Source organism: Ptychodera flava, chromosome 2 (genome assembly GCF_041260155.1).
Source record: "Ptychodera flava strain L36383 chromosome 2, AS_Pfla_20210202, whole genome shotgun sequence".
Taxonomy (NCBI): domain Eukaryota; kingdom Metazoa; phylum Hemichordata; class Enteropneusta; family Ptychoderidae; genus Ptychodera; species Ptychodera flava.
This window is the reverse complement of record NC_091929.1, coordinates 1,563,370-1,578,894: the sequence shown is the minus strand read 5'-3', so window position 1 is coordinate 1,578,894 and position 15,525 is coordinate 1,563,370. Positions and strand designations below refer to the sequence as shown.

General features: G+C 36.9%; 1 protein-coding gene across 5 annotated transcripts in view; it reads left to right on the top strand.

Moving 5' to 3' along the window:
- Window positions 1-15,525, top strand: part of LOC139151247 (dynein axonemal heavy chain 1-like) — a 206,762-nt gene that overhangs the window by 144,429 nt on the left and 46,808 nt on the right. For all 5 annotated transcript variants that reach the window (XM_070723939.1, XM_070723931.1, XM_070723923.1 and 2 more), the window contains 8 exons: window positions 3,430-3,561; window positions 4,229-4,474; window positions 6,878-7,027; window positions 7,324-7,484; window positions 10,578-10,803; window positions 11,493-11,688; window positions 12,371-12,522; window positions 12,743-12,859. In XM_070723939.1, the coding sequence (XP_070580040.1) occupies window positions 3,430-3,561; window positions 4,229-4,474; window positions 6,878-7,027; window positions 7,324-7,484; window positions 10,578-10,803; window positions 11,493-11,688; window positions 12,371-12,522; window positions 12,743-12,859 (1,380 nt within the window). The remainder of the gene's footprint in view (window positions 1-3,429; window positions 3,562-4,228; window positions 4,475-6,877; window positions 7,028-7,323; window positions 7,485-10,577; window positions 10,804-11,492; window positions 11,689-12,370; window positions 12,523-12,742; window positions 12,860-15,525) is intronic.

Genomic DNA, 15,525 nt, shown 5'->3' with positions numbered 1-15,525 from the left:
CAGAACTATGCGTTTGTATCCCCGCCCCATCACAGCTCTTCACTTGCCACGGCCACCTGATGAACACCTGACCTCAGCAGGTCACCGGGTCAGTAAACTTGTTATTACTAAGTTTGGCGCACAGAGTACGAAAACTTCCCGCTTGTCCATCTGCACATGTATTTCTGCGCGAACTCCACTAAGCTTCGATTATGATTCCTATGGTTAGACCCGGCGCGCAAGGGGACTACACATCGATACAATCGTAACATGTTGAGTTTTATTAGTTTTCGTCGTAATAATACAAATTTTTGATCTATTTTAGAGGTTAAAACCAATCCAAATGTGCAAATTTTAAACAATTTCTTTGTTTTCCTTCGGCATCATAAAATCTCAGAAGTGCATAGGATAAGCAACGGGGGGCCATGTATCGACCACGTTTGAAAATGGTGTCAGGCAGTAAATGGAAGAGCGTCACTGACCCGCTCGGCGTATCGTGTAAAAGTTTTGGAAAAGTGCAAAGTCCGCCGAAAATCAAAGAATAAATGTTATAAAATTAATGACATATTAATCGGTGGTTGTGCACATATCAGTTTAATCAGTTTAATTCACCAGTGGAATCTCCAATGGAGGTACCGATGACTGATGGAATATTTAAACTTTCATCTCTCTGGCGAGACTGAAACGGGAGTTTAAAGGGAAACCTAACTCCAGCGACTTTGACAGTTTATCCCTTCCAAAATCAGCCTAGAGTAAAATGCAGCTCAAATTTGCAACATAATTGCACGCGCTGACGACTACGGCGCGACGAAAAGAGAAGTTCAAGTAGACGACATTTATGGAAATGAGTCCGGAATTCCATGGGCGCGAAAGGGCTCATGGGAGAAGCGTGCGTGACGTCATCGGCGATACAGACGATTGTAGCTTGCAGCTGGAGGAATACTGTGAACGGTTCAGCGCGTTCGTAAGACGACTATGGAGAGTTCGGACAGCGATATTTCTGACATCGAGTATTACTTTTCCCTGACTGAAATCAAACCATACTAATTTGAACCTGTCCAAGATATGTAATAATTAGAAAGCATCTCAAAACATCGTTCATATCTTGGTTGCTTGCGTTTTGTGTATGATTCAGCAGAGGGAGTCACTGTGCTTGTACAGACTCCGAACTGGATTGGAGAGACTGAGTGACCCTGCGATCCTTCAACGCTACGTTTCTAAAACAGAGTTTTCTGTATCAGTCGCTTAAAATTAATTTTTGGTTCGTGAATGATACGGAATGATTGACTGATTGTATGTGTTACCGTGTAAGTCGAGCTTGGCCAGATCTTTAAGGTTGCGAATATGTTAAGGTTGATATGTATCAGAAAATATTTATTCGCGATTTGACAAATCTATCATAGTGTCGTCTGTTTTTCGAAGCTAGTGTCGAACTTAGGAAGTCGGACTTACTCAGATCTACAAAGTAATGAAATCGCCGATATAATGAATATTTGCCCGCTATTTAAAAAATAGTATCGTCTCAAAGCTTGTTGTAAGGAATGTGTTTCATACAAGACCAGCCCAAACTCCCGATGATTTCCGATATGTCCTCTGTTCAAGTCCCGATCGCCAAGTAAAAATGTTTACATGTAAAGAATGTAATTTGTGCAAGGGCCTCCCGAGTCCCGATGATATCCGATCGGCCCTCTCGACGAAGTCCCGTGTGGACATTTAATGAAAAAAAAATGCTTTACATGTAAAAAATGTATTTCGTGCATTAATAAATCTAATAATGTAAAACATACAGTATTCTTGACTTCCGGCCATGGATGCTATTTTTGAACTAAGAGTCGGACAGAGGTATTCGGGTGGTCAGATCTGTTAGGTGGTGAAATCTCCATATACATCGGATATTTACCCACGATTTGACAAAGTCTCGTCTAGTATCAGAGTTAAAGTCCTAAGTCGCCGATATTTATCGGATAAATATCCGTGATTTCGTAGACCCGGCATGCCAACACCATGTACCACACAGTGCAAGTAAATCTAGGATCGTCTGGTATCGATATTAGCCTAGGAGTTCCGGAGCAATTGATATTTATCGGGTAAATATAATATCCGCGATTTCTCACACCCGGCGTGCCGAGACACAGTAGGCAAAAAGTCATTCCAATATCTTGTAATATCAATATTACAAGGTATAGTCCCGAAATTGCCTATATTTATTGGTTATAAATCGGAGATTTGGCAGACCCGGGATGTCAAGATAAGAGACGCTTTGTGTAGTTTCGTCTTCGGATTTTAGAGTCCCGAAATCGCCAATATTAATATTTATCTGGTTAAAACCGGCGATAGTAGGCTGACTCAGCATGTCAAGATACGAACCGCATTGTGTAGTATCGTCTTGTATCAGTATCAGAGTCCCGAAATCCCTTATAAAACAATCATCCTGAAAGAATTAGAACATAACGTTGTATCTTTTACAGATTTTTAAACTCGCCCGACTTTCTTTAGCCACTGTCTTCGAAAAAGCTGTTCTGTGGGAAGACGGTAAAAGCTGACTCCGTTTGTTCTTCCCTGAGTGATTTTTGCACTCAACTGAACAACAGTTCACTATTTTTTATGCTACTGAGCATTAAAGAGTCGTAACGTGCAGAACTGCACTCCTGCAGTCATAGACTCCAATGCTTTGGTAGGCTGTCACACACGTTCGTGTAGCGCCGATGACGTCACGCATGCTCCTCCCATGAGCCCTTTCGCGCCCATGGGATTCCGAGCTCATTTCCATAAATGTCGTCTACTTCAATGTCTCTTTTCGTCGCTCCGTAGTCGTCGACGCGTGCAATTATGTTGCAAATTTGAGCTGCATTTTATTCAAGGGTGATTTTGGAAGAGATAAACGGTCAATGTCGCTGGACTTAGGTTTCCCTTTAAAGAATCTAAGGGTGTAACTCCGTACTAACACCTGTTTTGCATAGGCAAAATGTAAAACATTAAAATGTAAAAAGATCTTATAATGAGGATGCTAATCATGAAAAGTTCAGTCATTTATGATATTTTATATATCTATGACATTACCCTCTACCAGGAAAATCATTAACAAACAAAATTGAATTTTAAAGTTAGAGGCTTTTAAAACTTTTATTCCCCTCTAACGCAGTTTGTGGAGATAGTGAGTTACACTCCTCTTGTTCAGATAGTGAGTTACGCTCCTCTTGTTGAGATAGTGAGTTACACTCCTCTTGTTCAGATAGTGAGTTACACTCCTCTTGTTGAGATAGTGAGTTACGCTCCTCTTGTTGAGATAGTGAGTTACGCTCCTCTTGTTCAGATAGTGAGTTACGCTCCTCTTGCTCTGGGTCATCAACTTATCTCTGTCATTTATTTGTGCCAAACTTACTCTCCATAAGTAGCCTTATGTAAACTTAGCCAGTATTGATATAATTTTTACCTTGTTTCTCTTTATAGTTGATTGGTGGCCTTGCTGATGAAAAAGACCGCTGGGGTGAATCAGTGAAAGAACTGGAATCTATCATCGATAACATTGTCGGCAATGTGCTCATGTCAGCTGGTTATGTTGCATATCTAGGGCCATTTACAGTAAGACATACAATTTTCAAACAATTCATAGCTTTGTCTACCAAGTTACAACTTTTCTACATACACTCATTCCATGTATGCAAGACAAATGTTCACACTCTCAACATTTGAAAGAAAACAGTGGTAAAGAAGTCGGTGAATCATCAATTAAGTTTCAGTTGCCATTATTGGTGATTTACTACTTTTCATTTATTTTTACAATCAGTGAAGTAGCCTATCTGAAACATTTTACTACAAACTCTCTCTTCCTTCTTCTCCAAGAAACAAACAGCGAAATAATGGTAAAAATACAAATTTTTGATCTATTTTAGAGCTTAAACCAATCCAAATGTGCAAATTTTAAGCAATTTCGTACATTGAATTTTAAGTCTCTTGTGACCATGATATTTCAAAAAATATGAGAAATTCATCTTCAAATGACTGAAAAATGAGCATTAGTGTGGGCATTGAAGAGAAGAACCACTTGCAAAAAGGCCTTACACATTGCACTGTAATTGTCTGTTTGAAGACATGTGACAAGTTGCTGCATTGTAAGAACATGCAATGTGTTTGAAGAGTAAAGGTCTGTCTTCCATTTTATTCATACTAATAAGCACTTGGACTAACCACCAATAACACGACATTAAAACAAGATCTTATGATCGCCCTTAATATTTCACTTTTCCAGGGAGAATACCGATTATTTTTCCAAGAAGATTGGATGGAGAAGTTTGTAACATTCAGTGTACCACACACCAAGGACAGTGGTCTTCTCCCAACATTGGCTGATGCTGTTAAGATTCGTAGCTGGCAAATTGCTGGTCTACCACGTGATAATTTATCAGTAGAAAATGCTGTCATGGTACAGTACTCACAAAGATGGCCTCTCTTTATTGATCCACAAGGCCAGGCTAACAGATGGATTAAAACAATGGTATGTTCAACTATTACAATTTATTCCATAGTATAGGTATGTTAAACAAGAGAATATTTCCATAGAATAGGCTTACAGATATGGATTAAACAAATTTATGTTCAACTAGGCAAACAGATGGAATATAACTTTCCTGTGTTCAACTGTTCTAATCTATTTTACAGATTGGCAAACAGATCAATTAAACTGTTGTGTTCAACTATACAATCTTTTCCGTAGTTAGGTTATTCCTTAAGAATTGTTGACCAAAATTTTATGTAGCTCTTATGCAAATAATGACCGTGTACTGTGCTCGGTCGGATTTCTCTATATTGGGGCTTTAAGAAAATATATATTTTATCAGGGTTTGGGACTTTTTCAAGTGAGAAAAAAATAAAAATCTGAAAGTGTCTAAAAGGTATCTATTATCTTTAAATCGCGATTTTTGCCAAACCATGTGACCGATCACAATGCCTTTCACAAAGTTGAAAATGCTTACACTAAGCATAATACGTGTAAAATTTCAGCTCAATCGGTGCTTCGGTTCTGGAATAGAAGATTTTTAAAGATTAAATCTGGATTTTTGCAAAACCAATATGGCGGCCAAACCACCCGACCAATCAAAATGCTTTTCGCAAACTTGAAAGAGATTGCACCAAAGATGATACTCGTAAAATTTCAGTTCAATCATTGTGTTGGTTCTGGAGAAGATTTTTAAAGATTAAATGGGTATTTTTTGAAAATAAAAAATGGCAGCCAAGGTCATGTGACCGCATGTGATTTTATTTGCAAATTCTTACACCTTAGGTGATGCTTGCTATACATAAAATTTCAAATTGACTAGATCTCTAGGTCTTCTGGAGAAGCCGTTATTAGGTTTTGGAAAGTCCAATATGGCCACCAGACCACGTGACTAATCAAAATTTCTAGGGTTAGGTGCACAAGTACTAATTGACACCTATTAGCCCTGCAAGTTTGAGAAGTTTTCATTCAGCTGTTTTAGAGATCTAGATCGACAAAGAAACGGCACAAGAAGAAGAAGAGGATTAAAGCTGCAAGCAGCGTTGTAGGGGCCGAGCAGCTTGCATAGTTAATAAGACACATAATGCGTCACTTTGAGATCTCCTATTATACCAAACATGAAGGTTTTCGTACTAATTGTTACTCAGTTTTAGGTATATCTGTATATATTTGAGGTCAAAGGTCATAATTAAAGCTGCAAGCAGCGTTGGCGGGGCCCAAGCGATTAACAGAGTTTCAAGTTCTTGCACTGATGATGTTATGTGCAAAATTTGAGCTTGGAAAAGTATTTTGTATCTTTCACCTGAAGAAGAATTTTGAACATTATCTCATAGTTACTGTAGCTTTTACTGGTAATCATTACCTTTCATGCTAAATAAAATATGGCGGCCAAACTACTTGACCGATCAAAATGCTTTTTGCAAACTTGGAAGTTTCAACACTTAGGATGACATGAGTGAAATTTCATTTCAATCAGTGTTTTGGTTCTGGGGTAGCAGTAACTGTGACATTTCCCGTAGGCAGTAGAAGGGCAATAGATGTATTAACTTTGATAAGTTTGATAACAATTTTGTTCAGTTTATACAACTGCATTTTTGTTGTACTTCCTGGTGTTGAACTGTCCTGTATACAGCTTGCCAACATAGCATGTGAATATGTACCCCAATATATAATTTGTATAATTGACAAATGACTTTTAGTCTGGACTCTAATTTAATCATCACCCAATATTCATATATGCAGGCTTTTGTCGACAGTAGTGACAGATAGCTCAGACTATGCAGTAGTTGAAGAGTTTGGGTCATGTGACACTCATGATAGTGAAATGTACAAGTACACAAGATCAGCTAGAAAGCTACACCTGGAAGACTGGGAGGAGGCAGCAAGAAACTGTATTTGATATACTGCATCGAAATATTGAAAAATATCAACAGTTGAAGCTTCTGCCCCGATACTAGGCCGACTTGTTTTTTTACGAAAATTCATACATTTTTAGATTTTTACAAGACAAAAGTAATGAAATGCGACAAAATGGTTCTTGATCTTGTCTAATTATTATTATTTAATTGTTATTAACATTAGAACAATTGGATGACATTAAAATGTTATTAAATTTTTATTGAATTACCCATAAAGCCTTGGAATTGTAAAAAAAAGGAAACCAAAAAATGTTCAGGTCTCTCCCTTCCCCATCCCCATAGGCAGAGCAAAACTTTCAAGTTGCCCTCTTCTACCCCAAAAATTTTTGAATTCCCCCTGAATTCCTCCAGTCCCCCTGTTTTTTGTGAACGTAGCCTCAATTGACAAAGCTGCTCACATCTATTATCTGTATTGTCTTAAATATCACAGTAGAGCTATATCGACCTCCAGGTCTCATGTTTATTTGCTCGATTAAATTGACAGGAGAAAGACAATGGTATTGATATAATCAAACTAACAGATCGAGATTTCTTGAGAAGTCTTGAGAACGCTGTCAGATTTGGTAAACCTTGCCTCTTGGAAAACGTTGCAGAAGAACTTGACCCAGCATTGGAACCCATCTTACTGAGACAGGTGAGCAAAACCCAATTCTTTCCATCTTACCAAGGAGATTACAGTATATGTATTGGTTTCTTTCTACAGCATAAATCGTAGATGCTTCAGAGAAAAGGATTAGCACGCTATTGAAACATGTCCAAAATCCGTAGTTGAGTCACATATGCCATGATTTGACCATAAAATGCATATTGAATTTGTAAGGATAAAGATAGTACATTGTGTCTCTGTCAGAATATACTATAACTGAATTCATCTCCATAATAGTAACATGTTCTTTGTTTCTTCTTTGATCTGGCGCGTGTTGATTACAGACTTTCAAACAACAAGGTAGTACAGTAATCAAACTGGGAGATGCAGTGATTCCATATCATGATGACTTCAAGTTTTATATCACAACTAAGTTACCAAACCCACACTACACACCAGAAGTTTCAACCAAAGTCACTGTTGTCAATTTCACTCTGTCACCAAGGTATGAAAGATAACTTGAAAATTAATTTCTCTTTTGATTTGATGTTATTTGATCTGATTTCATCAGGCAAAACATGCAGAAGAAGAACAGGGTCAATTAAAGTAGGCCAAAGGTCATTCAAGGTCATCCTACAATTTTTAGGAAACAATGGTTACCATACTGATCAATATCCAACCAAAGACCAAAGCTCTAGCCCTTGAAATTATTGAGTGAGATATTCCATGAAAGTTGATCAAAGATCATTTAAGGCCATCAACAAACTTTGGCAAGACATGACAAGGCTCCATTAACTCAGTGATACCCTGCTTTTCTTCTTTGTTATCAGGTGATTAATTTTAACATGCAAACTGGCACTATATAATCTACTTCAAGTTCATCTATTGACAACAAAGTGGGTTATTTTACAATAAGATTAAGTATGGCTGCATGGCTGCCATTTTGTTAAGAGTTTTTCATGTCCAGAATGTTAAACTCAAACATCTATCAACCAATTTTAGTAACATAATGAACGAAGGCCATCATGTTATTGTGATGGGTTAAGTTAATTGGTGTCAGACAGTGAAAATTTTCCATAAACGACAAAAAGTCAAAAACCACTGAATAGAGTGGATTGATATTTGGTACAGATATTCAGATTGTGTTCAAGGTTCCAATTCCTAAAAATGGAGTTAAACGGTGTAGCAGTTAGATAGTTTTGGGAAATTGCTAACCGCCCTTTTTAACAAATTGATTTTAGGGGTCTTTCATATATGTACTTTTGAAAGGTACACTAATCCTGCATTTCGGACTGGTTTATGAGTTTTGGAACAGAAACGTGGTTTTGATGAATGTTAGAAATATGCAGGATGGCTGATTTGAAGTATCAGAGATTTCCACGTTCTTTTGGACAACAAAAACGATAAAAAAAACGTATTTCATATTTTAGATTCTAACATTTGAGATGACCCTAGGCATTTGTAAAGTAAACATCCTTGAGTCAATATACAGACTTTGACATTCACATTCCAGAAATTAAGTATCCACAACGTCACATGTTACAATCTTTACTCTAACTAAGACAATGAAGTTACAAGTTTTAGGTTAGGTTATCAAGCTAGCACCAGCATCTGTCCTGAGCATCTGTCCTTGTATTCTCACAGGAAATTACAGGGAACAAAAAAAAATTTGAGAAGTTTCTCTCCTTTAATGGAAGCTATATTACAATAATAACACACGCCAGCAAGGGCAAGATCACGATTGTTGCCCGCCAAAGGGATGGTGCTCATGACGGTATCATTGATGATGCCCGAGCCGGGCCGAAGGCGAGGGTATCATCAATGTTACCGCCATGAGGACAAGCCCGAGGGCATGCAACAAATCATGATCTTGCCCGTGCTAGCGTGTGTTATTAATTTTATTACACCGAACAAACATTGTTGTTTTGAAACTTTGCTTAGAATGCAGTCAAGTGTCGATCGAGACAGCGCTAGTGAAGCGTTCTATTTGTTGCTCGATCGTAATGCTACATGAAGTTGAAGGTCAACTTAAATTAACATCTATAAAAACAAAGACAGTGTTGTTAAAGCTTTTCTCGTTTAATCATTAATGTACTAAATGTCCTCTACATCAGGTCCAGCTAATTTCTTGTACCTTTTCAAAACCCATTGCTTTACAGAAAATTCCAAGCAAATGTACGCGATGATGTGGTACGCGCAGAAAGGACGCGCGGTATTCCAGAACGTGGTAGCGGGCTATATCACTGCACGCGACAGGGCTATATCAGCGCACGCGACAGGGCTATATCACCTAAGCCATGTTCTATCACTTTTTGTTCTATATCACGTGAGTGAGGCTCAGCCAATCACAGTACCTGGATAATACGTGAGGTGTAATAATACAATTTAAACCTGTCATGGATGGATTGCTCTCAAATGATCTGAAACACTGTTATTGCCCTTTAGCAACAAATCTATAGCAAGATTTATGTAAAGTTCATGAATATGTCTAAAACTGCGAATGAGATATGAGTTATTATTTTCCAACTGCGATTTCAAACGTAGGAATGTAGCTCTCTATGACGTTCAAATCTGCTGCACAGGGATAACTTCATTTTGTTGAGCTCACGTAGTTCAAAATGGTAATCATGCTTTTTTTTGCGAAGTCTCCAGCAATTTCGCAGTTTGTGGCTCTTGGCTGCCGAAACTACTCGATCTCTTTCTTTGTCTGATAAAGGTTAACACCGATAATGCCTCATTAAACTTTTGGAGATTGGACCTCTGCTAGTTTAGTCATCGTCGATCGCAAACAGTATCAACTGCTCCATATCCGAATAACTGCCATGAGCCATGTGAAGTCCAATTTGAGTCATCAACGATGACTTGTTTCAAATGCATTGTCCAATTAAAAGACGGCTTTCATGCCGAAAGTGGTCCCAACATCAAAACCTGTGCATTACGATCGCAGAGACTTAATTGTGATTGATACAGAGTCATTGATTGGTTGAAGATTTTGGATGATGTCATTTTAGTAGAGGGACTTAGTCGTGTTCTATTGCGTGTAAAACACGAAGTTTCCGGGCCAGGTTCGCGTTACAAACTCAGCAAAATCTTGGCGTAAAAACGATGTTTACATTTCCCTTCGAACTTTTTTCATAGTGGTTGGTGGTCAAATATCTTCGCAAAATGTACTAATACTAACTAGAATATTTTCGTAAACATCTAATTTTCTTCTGAAAATGAGAAGAAAAGGAGCAGCAGCGGAAACACAGGAAGGCCAAGTATTTGTCAGAAAGCCACTTTGGTAAACTTTCTGACTATGGGCCATTTTTTTTATTTTGTATTACAGATTTTTTTCTCTGAAACCAACAATTACTTTCTTCATCAACACATTTGTCGCAAATAGTTATTAGCCACATACATTGTACCACAGTGAAGCTCTATCAGCCGCTAGGTTGCTTGTTTTTATGTGCAGTTTTAAGAATAAGGAGGATAGTAAGTGCTTTGAGTTGTATTGTTGAATAGGAATGATGGCAAATTGATTTTATTACTTAGAAAGTCATTCAACGTAATGTCATGAACATGCCCATGAAAACATTTCTTTTCTCCCATCGTGTAGTGGTCTGGAAGATCAAGTTTTGTCACGTGTTGTTGCTGAAGAGAGACCAGACTTGGAAGAAGCTAAAAATCAACTTATTATCAGTAATGCAAAGATGAAGCAAGAACTTAAAGAGATTGAAGATAAGATTTTAGAACGTCTCAGTGCATCACAAGGAAGTCCAGTGGACGATGTTGATCTCATTGCTGTATTGGAAGCTTCCAAAATCAAAGCAGGAGAAATAAAGGTTATTAGAAGAAAAAAACTTAAGGCTGTTTTACAACATCCTGCCCTTTCCAACCTGTCAATGTTTCTGCTTTTTACAGGGAAATTTCAGCAAAGTCTGCAGAAAGAGACATTTGGTATATGTTTGTAAATTTTGTTAAAGAAACATCCTACCAATCAAAAAACTACCAATTATACATGTATGTAGGAAAACCAATATGGTAACCAATGAAAAAGGACCAGTCAAATAAAGCTGGTGTAAGGGCTTACTAATTGATTTCATTGTTAAAAATGGAAAAGATCTGTGTTGCACAAGATCACTTTCACCATAATGTCATATAAATGATGTGTAACAATGAAGTAAGTATCTGATAAATCTGTAAAGAGAACGCCATCATGTGTCCAAACAAACATCCCTTCATCCTTGTTTTGTATGTTGGAGTAGATTGCATTGTGCTTTAATAATGAAAGATGAAAGGCAAGAGTAGATGCAATGACATTTAAAGGTATACTGTCACCTATTCCAATTTTACTACAGTTACCATGGAAAGAGAAAATCTAACCAATCACAGATTTTAAGAGGGTGGCCGCTTTTTAAAAACAGCGACCTCAAATGGGCATTTCGAATACCAAGGAACACCCCTTTGACCATATATGGGCATATTTAGATTACAGGTGACAGTATACCTTTAATTTGGTTGATATTGACAGGCTAAAGTAACTGTAGCTGAGGAAACAGAGAGAGAGATTGACGAGACAAGAAGTCAGTACATTCCAGTGGCTGTCAGGACATCACTTCTATTCTTCTGTACAACTGACTTGGCGAATGTGGATCCTATGTATCAATATTCATTGGAATGGTTCCTCAGTCTGTTCATGTCTGGTATTGCAAATTCCGAAAGAGCAGGTACTTAACTATCCCTGTATTCCTCTGTAATACATCACATGTCTACCATGTAAAATAAATGTTTGTATCACACACACACATTTGGCATGTTGGTATTAATTCAGCCAAAATAAATTCATGGTGAATTTTTTAATGTTCGATTTGACACTGCTTTAGATGTTTTTATGCTGAATAGAGCATTAGACAAAACTTTGCCGATTACATTTTCAATGAAAGTAAATGTGAGGACAAAATTTGGTTGTGAAAAGTCAAGAAGTAGATACATGTTACAGTATTAATGCAAGGTATTTTTAGTCAATGGGTTATAAATTCCATGGTGTCAAAGTTACAACACTGCATGACCAAGTTCATGCAAGTCTTGCCACTTTCTACAATAGTGATGAAAGGCAAAGTATGGTTTTATTTTACTGGGAATATGACCATTTTATTGTGATCACAAAATCTTTCCTAATAATCTGTACAGCTCTTTGTATTGATAAATTCTCCACCAAAACTCACTCTGCAATAGGGATAAATTCATCAAACTAATACTTGTTATGCAGTAGAAAAATTGTAATATTAAGAGAGCAACTTGCATACCAGTACATTGGTATCTTTTGTTTGTCCAAGATGTATGGTTCACTCAATATACATAAACCTGTTTTAAATAACCCAAAATTGTTGTCCTTTCTTTGATCAACAGATAAAGTTGAGGAACGTATCAAACACATCAATGACTACTTTACGTTCAGTCTGTACAGCAATGTTTGCAGGAGTCTTTTTGAAAAACATAAACTGATGTTTTCCTTCCTGGTGTCCATTAGAATTCTGATGAATGAAGGAAAGATTAACATGGTATGTACTTGATACTTATAGAATTAAGTAACAGCATTCATTGTAAAAGCCTTGGCAAGAGAAGATTGAACAAGCAGTTTTAGTATTCATTGATCAAGAGTGCTGTCACTCAGAAAATTGAAGTAATGTATCAAAAATATTCAATTTTCAATTTTAACAAATCAATATCATAAACTTATGTTGCTTCTTAAATAAAAAATTGTGATATTGTTCTTTGTAGGATGAATGGAGGTTCCTATTGGGTGGTGGTTCTAGTATACCTGAGGAAATAGAAAACCCGGCATCTGATTGGTTGTCAGAGAGATCATGGAAAGATATCTTGACTCTAGCTGGATTGGTAAGTTATACAGCATTTGTTTCTATAGTGATAAAACTGATTGCTTTTACCGTTGCCATGACTGCAATTACTTCAGTTAAGACTTTGAGTCACTTAAGCTGTGACTCAAGTCACTCTGACCAGAAGTCTAAATCTAGTACTATGCAGTTTATACATTATGAATGTTTTCTATGCATGTTCATTGAAAGGGTCACTTTCTGCCCTATTCATCAAAATTAAGGGGCAGACTTGACATTATAGGGGGCAGTCACTTTTGATGTTGATTTTGCCTTCCCCGATATCATTACAATCGTCACCCAGTTCAGTTGCGTCGTCTATGTCACAATGCACAATTTGCGCAATTGCGCAGTCAAGAGAAAACCCTGCATTATGGCATTGATTCAACACAACAACACTATGCACTCCATGTAGTCTAGTCGGAAGGTAGGGTTCCCATGCACCCCATGGATGTATTTTTTTAACTTACATTTTTGTAATCCTTAGGGTCTATATTTAATGAATTTTGATGTTCCCAAAATCAAATCGTGTCCCATGGGGTTCATTTGGCGCCATCTTTGCCGCCATCTTGGCCGCCATCTTGGATTTTAACGATGGGGTAGGGGTCACGTATCTACCGCTCGACGGAAACAGAAACAATAAAATACTATAAACGTTACATTTTTAGAAAGCCAAGATCATGGCCTTTTCATTGATATATAACTTAATAGGGATTAATTAATATTCGAACGTCGATTAGACTTTATATCGGTCATTGGCCGTAAATCGTAAAATTTGAGAAATTTCACACCCAATAATTAAGTTCCCGTTCCTCCAAACAGTTTTTCATAAGGTATTTATATATTTTTGGAAGAACTCAGTGCAATAAACAAGAAAAACAAGATTAAAAGTATGTGTCCTTGAGATTTAGTGGGTGCATGAGCTTGTTTTCTTATTACGCGGTATGCCACATATCCGTGTGTAACATAAGGGGTAGGGTAATGTTTCCCTTTCTGTTTCGAATCTGAATGATGAAACCGTAAAAATGTTACATTTTTTGAAAGTGCTGCATCAGACCTTTCTAAAAATATATAAATTTATGGGGAAAAATTGCATATTTAAAAGTTAAAAAGCTTAAACCTTTCGGTTTGTGTCGATTTCAAGTGATTTTTTAAGAACGAAATTACAACATATGGGGTAGGGGTAATGTTTCCCTTTCTGCCTCGAATCATGAATTACGAAACCATATAAATGTTATACTGTTTGAAAGCTCTGAAATGGGCCTTTCCAAACATGTATAGTTTTATTGGGAAAAGTCCATATTTTAAAGTTACAAAGCTTATGCCTCTCAGCTTGTGTCAATTTTAAGTGATTTTTTAAGAACGAAATTACAACATATGGGGTAGGGGTAATGTTTCCCTTTCTGCCTCGAACCATGAATTATGAAACCATATAAATGTTATACTGTTTGAAAGCTCTGAAATGGGCCTTTCCAAACATGTATAGTTTATTGGGAAAAGTCCATATTTTAAAGTTACAAAGCTGAAACCTTTCAGTTTGTGTCAATTTTAAGTCATTTTTAAGAACGAAATTACAACATATGGGGTAGGGGTAATGTTTCCCTTTCTGCCTCGAATTATGAATTATGAAACCATATAAATGTTATACTGTTTGAAAGCTCTGAAGTGGGCCTTTCCAAACATGTATAGTTTATTGGGAAAAGTCCATATTTTAAAGTTACAAAGCTTATGCCTTTCAGTTTGTGTCAATTTTAAGTGATTTTTTAAACAAAATTATAATATAAGGGGTAGGGTAATGTTTCCCGTTCTGCCTTGAACCACGAATTATGAAACCATATAAATGTTATACTGTTTGAAAGCTCTGAAATGGGCCTTTCCAAACATGTATAGTTTCATTGGGGAAAGTTGCATATTTGAAAGTTACAAAGCTTAAGCCTTTCAGTTTGTTCAGTTTGTGTCAATTTTAAGTGATTTTTTGAACAATATGCACAAAACAGTTAGTCCGTTGGCCAGGTATCGAAATCATCCCTCTAGGGCATTTTACCCACTATGATTTTCTGTTAGCTAGTATTCTCAGCTGTCATAATCTGCTTATTTTCATTTAACTGATGGTGTGTGAGAGTGTAACGACTTGTTTGTGAAGGGCTGTCACGACCTCGGTAGTGAAAATAGGAATGGGTTAGGGGTAACATATTTACCGCTAGTCGGAAACAAAAACAAAAAAGTACCATAAACAATACATTCTTAGAAAGCCCAGATAATCACTTACCATTGGTATACAACTAAACGGGGATAAATCGATATTCAAACATCGATTAGATATTATATCGGACATGAAATGTAAATTGTAAAATTTGCTTAATTTCAAACCAATAATTAAGTTCACGTTCCTCCAAACAATTTTTACAAGGTATTTATATATCATTTGAAAGAACTTAATGCAATAGAGAAGTAAAAAACATTAAAAGAGTGTATCTTCTTGAGACGTATGGGGTGCGTCGATTGTTTACCTAATATATGGTATGCCGTACATCCCTCTATAATATACATTTAAGGGATAGGGGTATGGGTAATGTTTCCTCTCCTACCAAACGCAGCGAATAAGGAAGCCACATAAATATCATATCTCTGAAACACTAACGCAGTTGTTTTTCCAACAAGATATGGCTT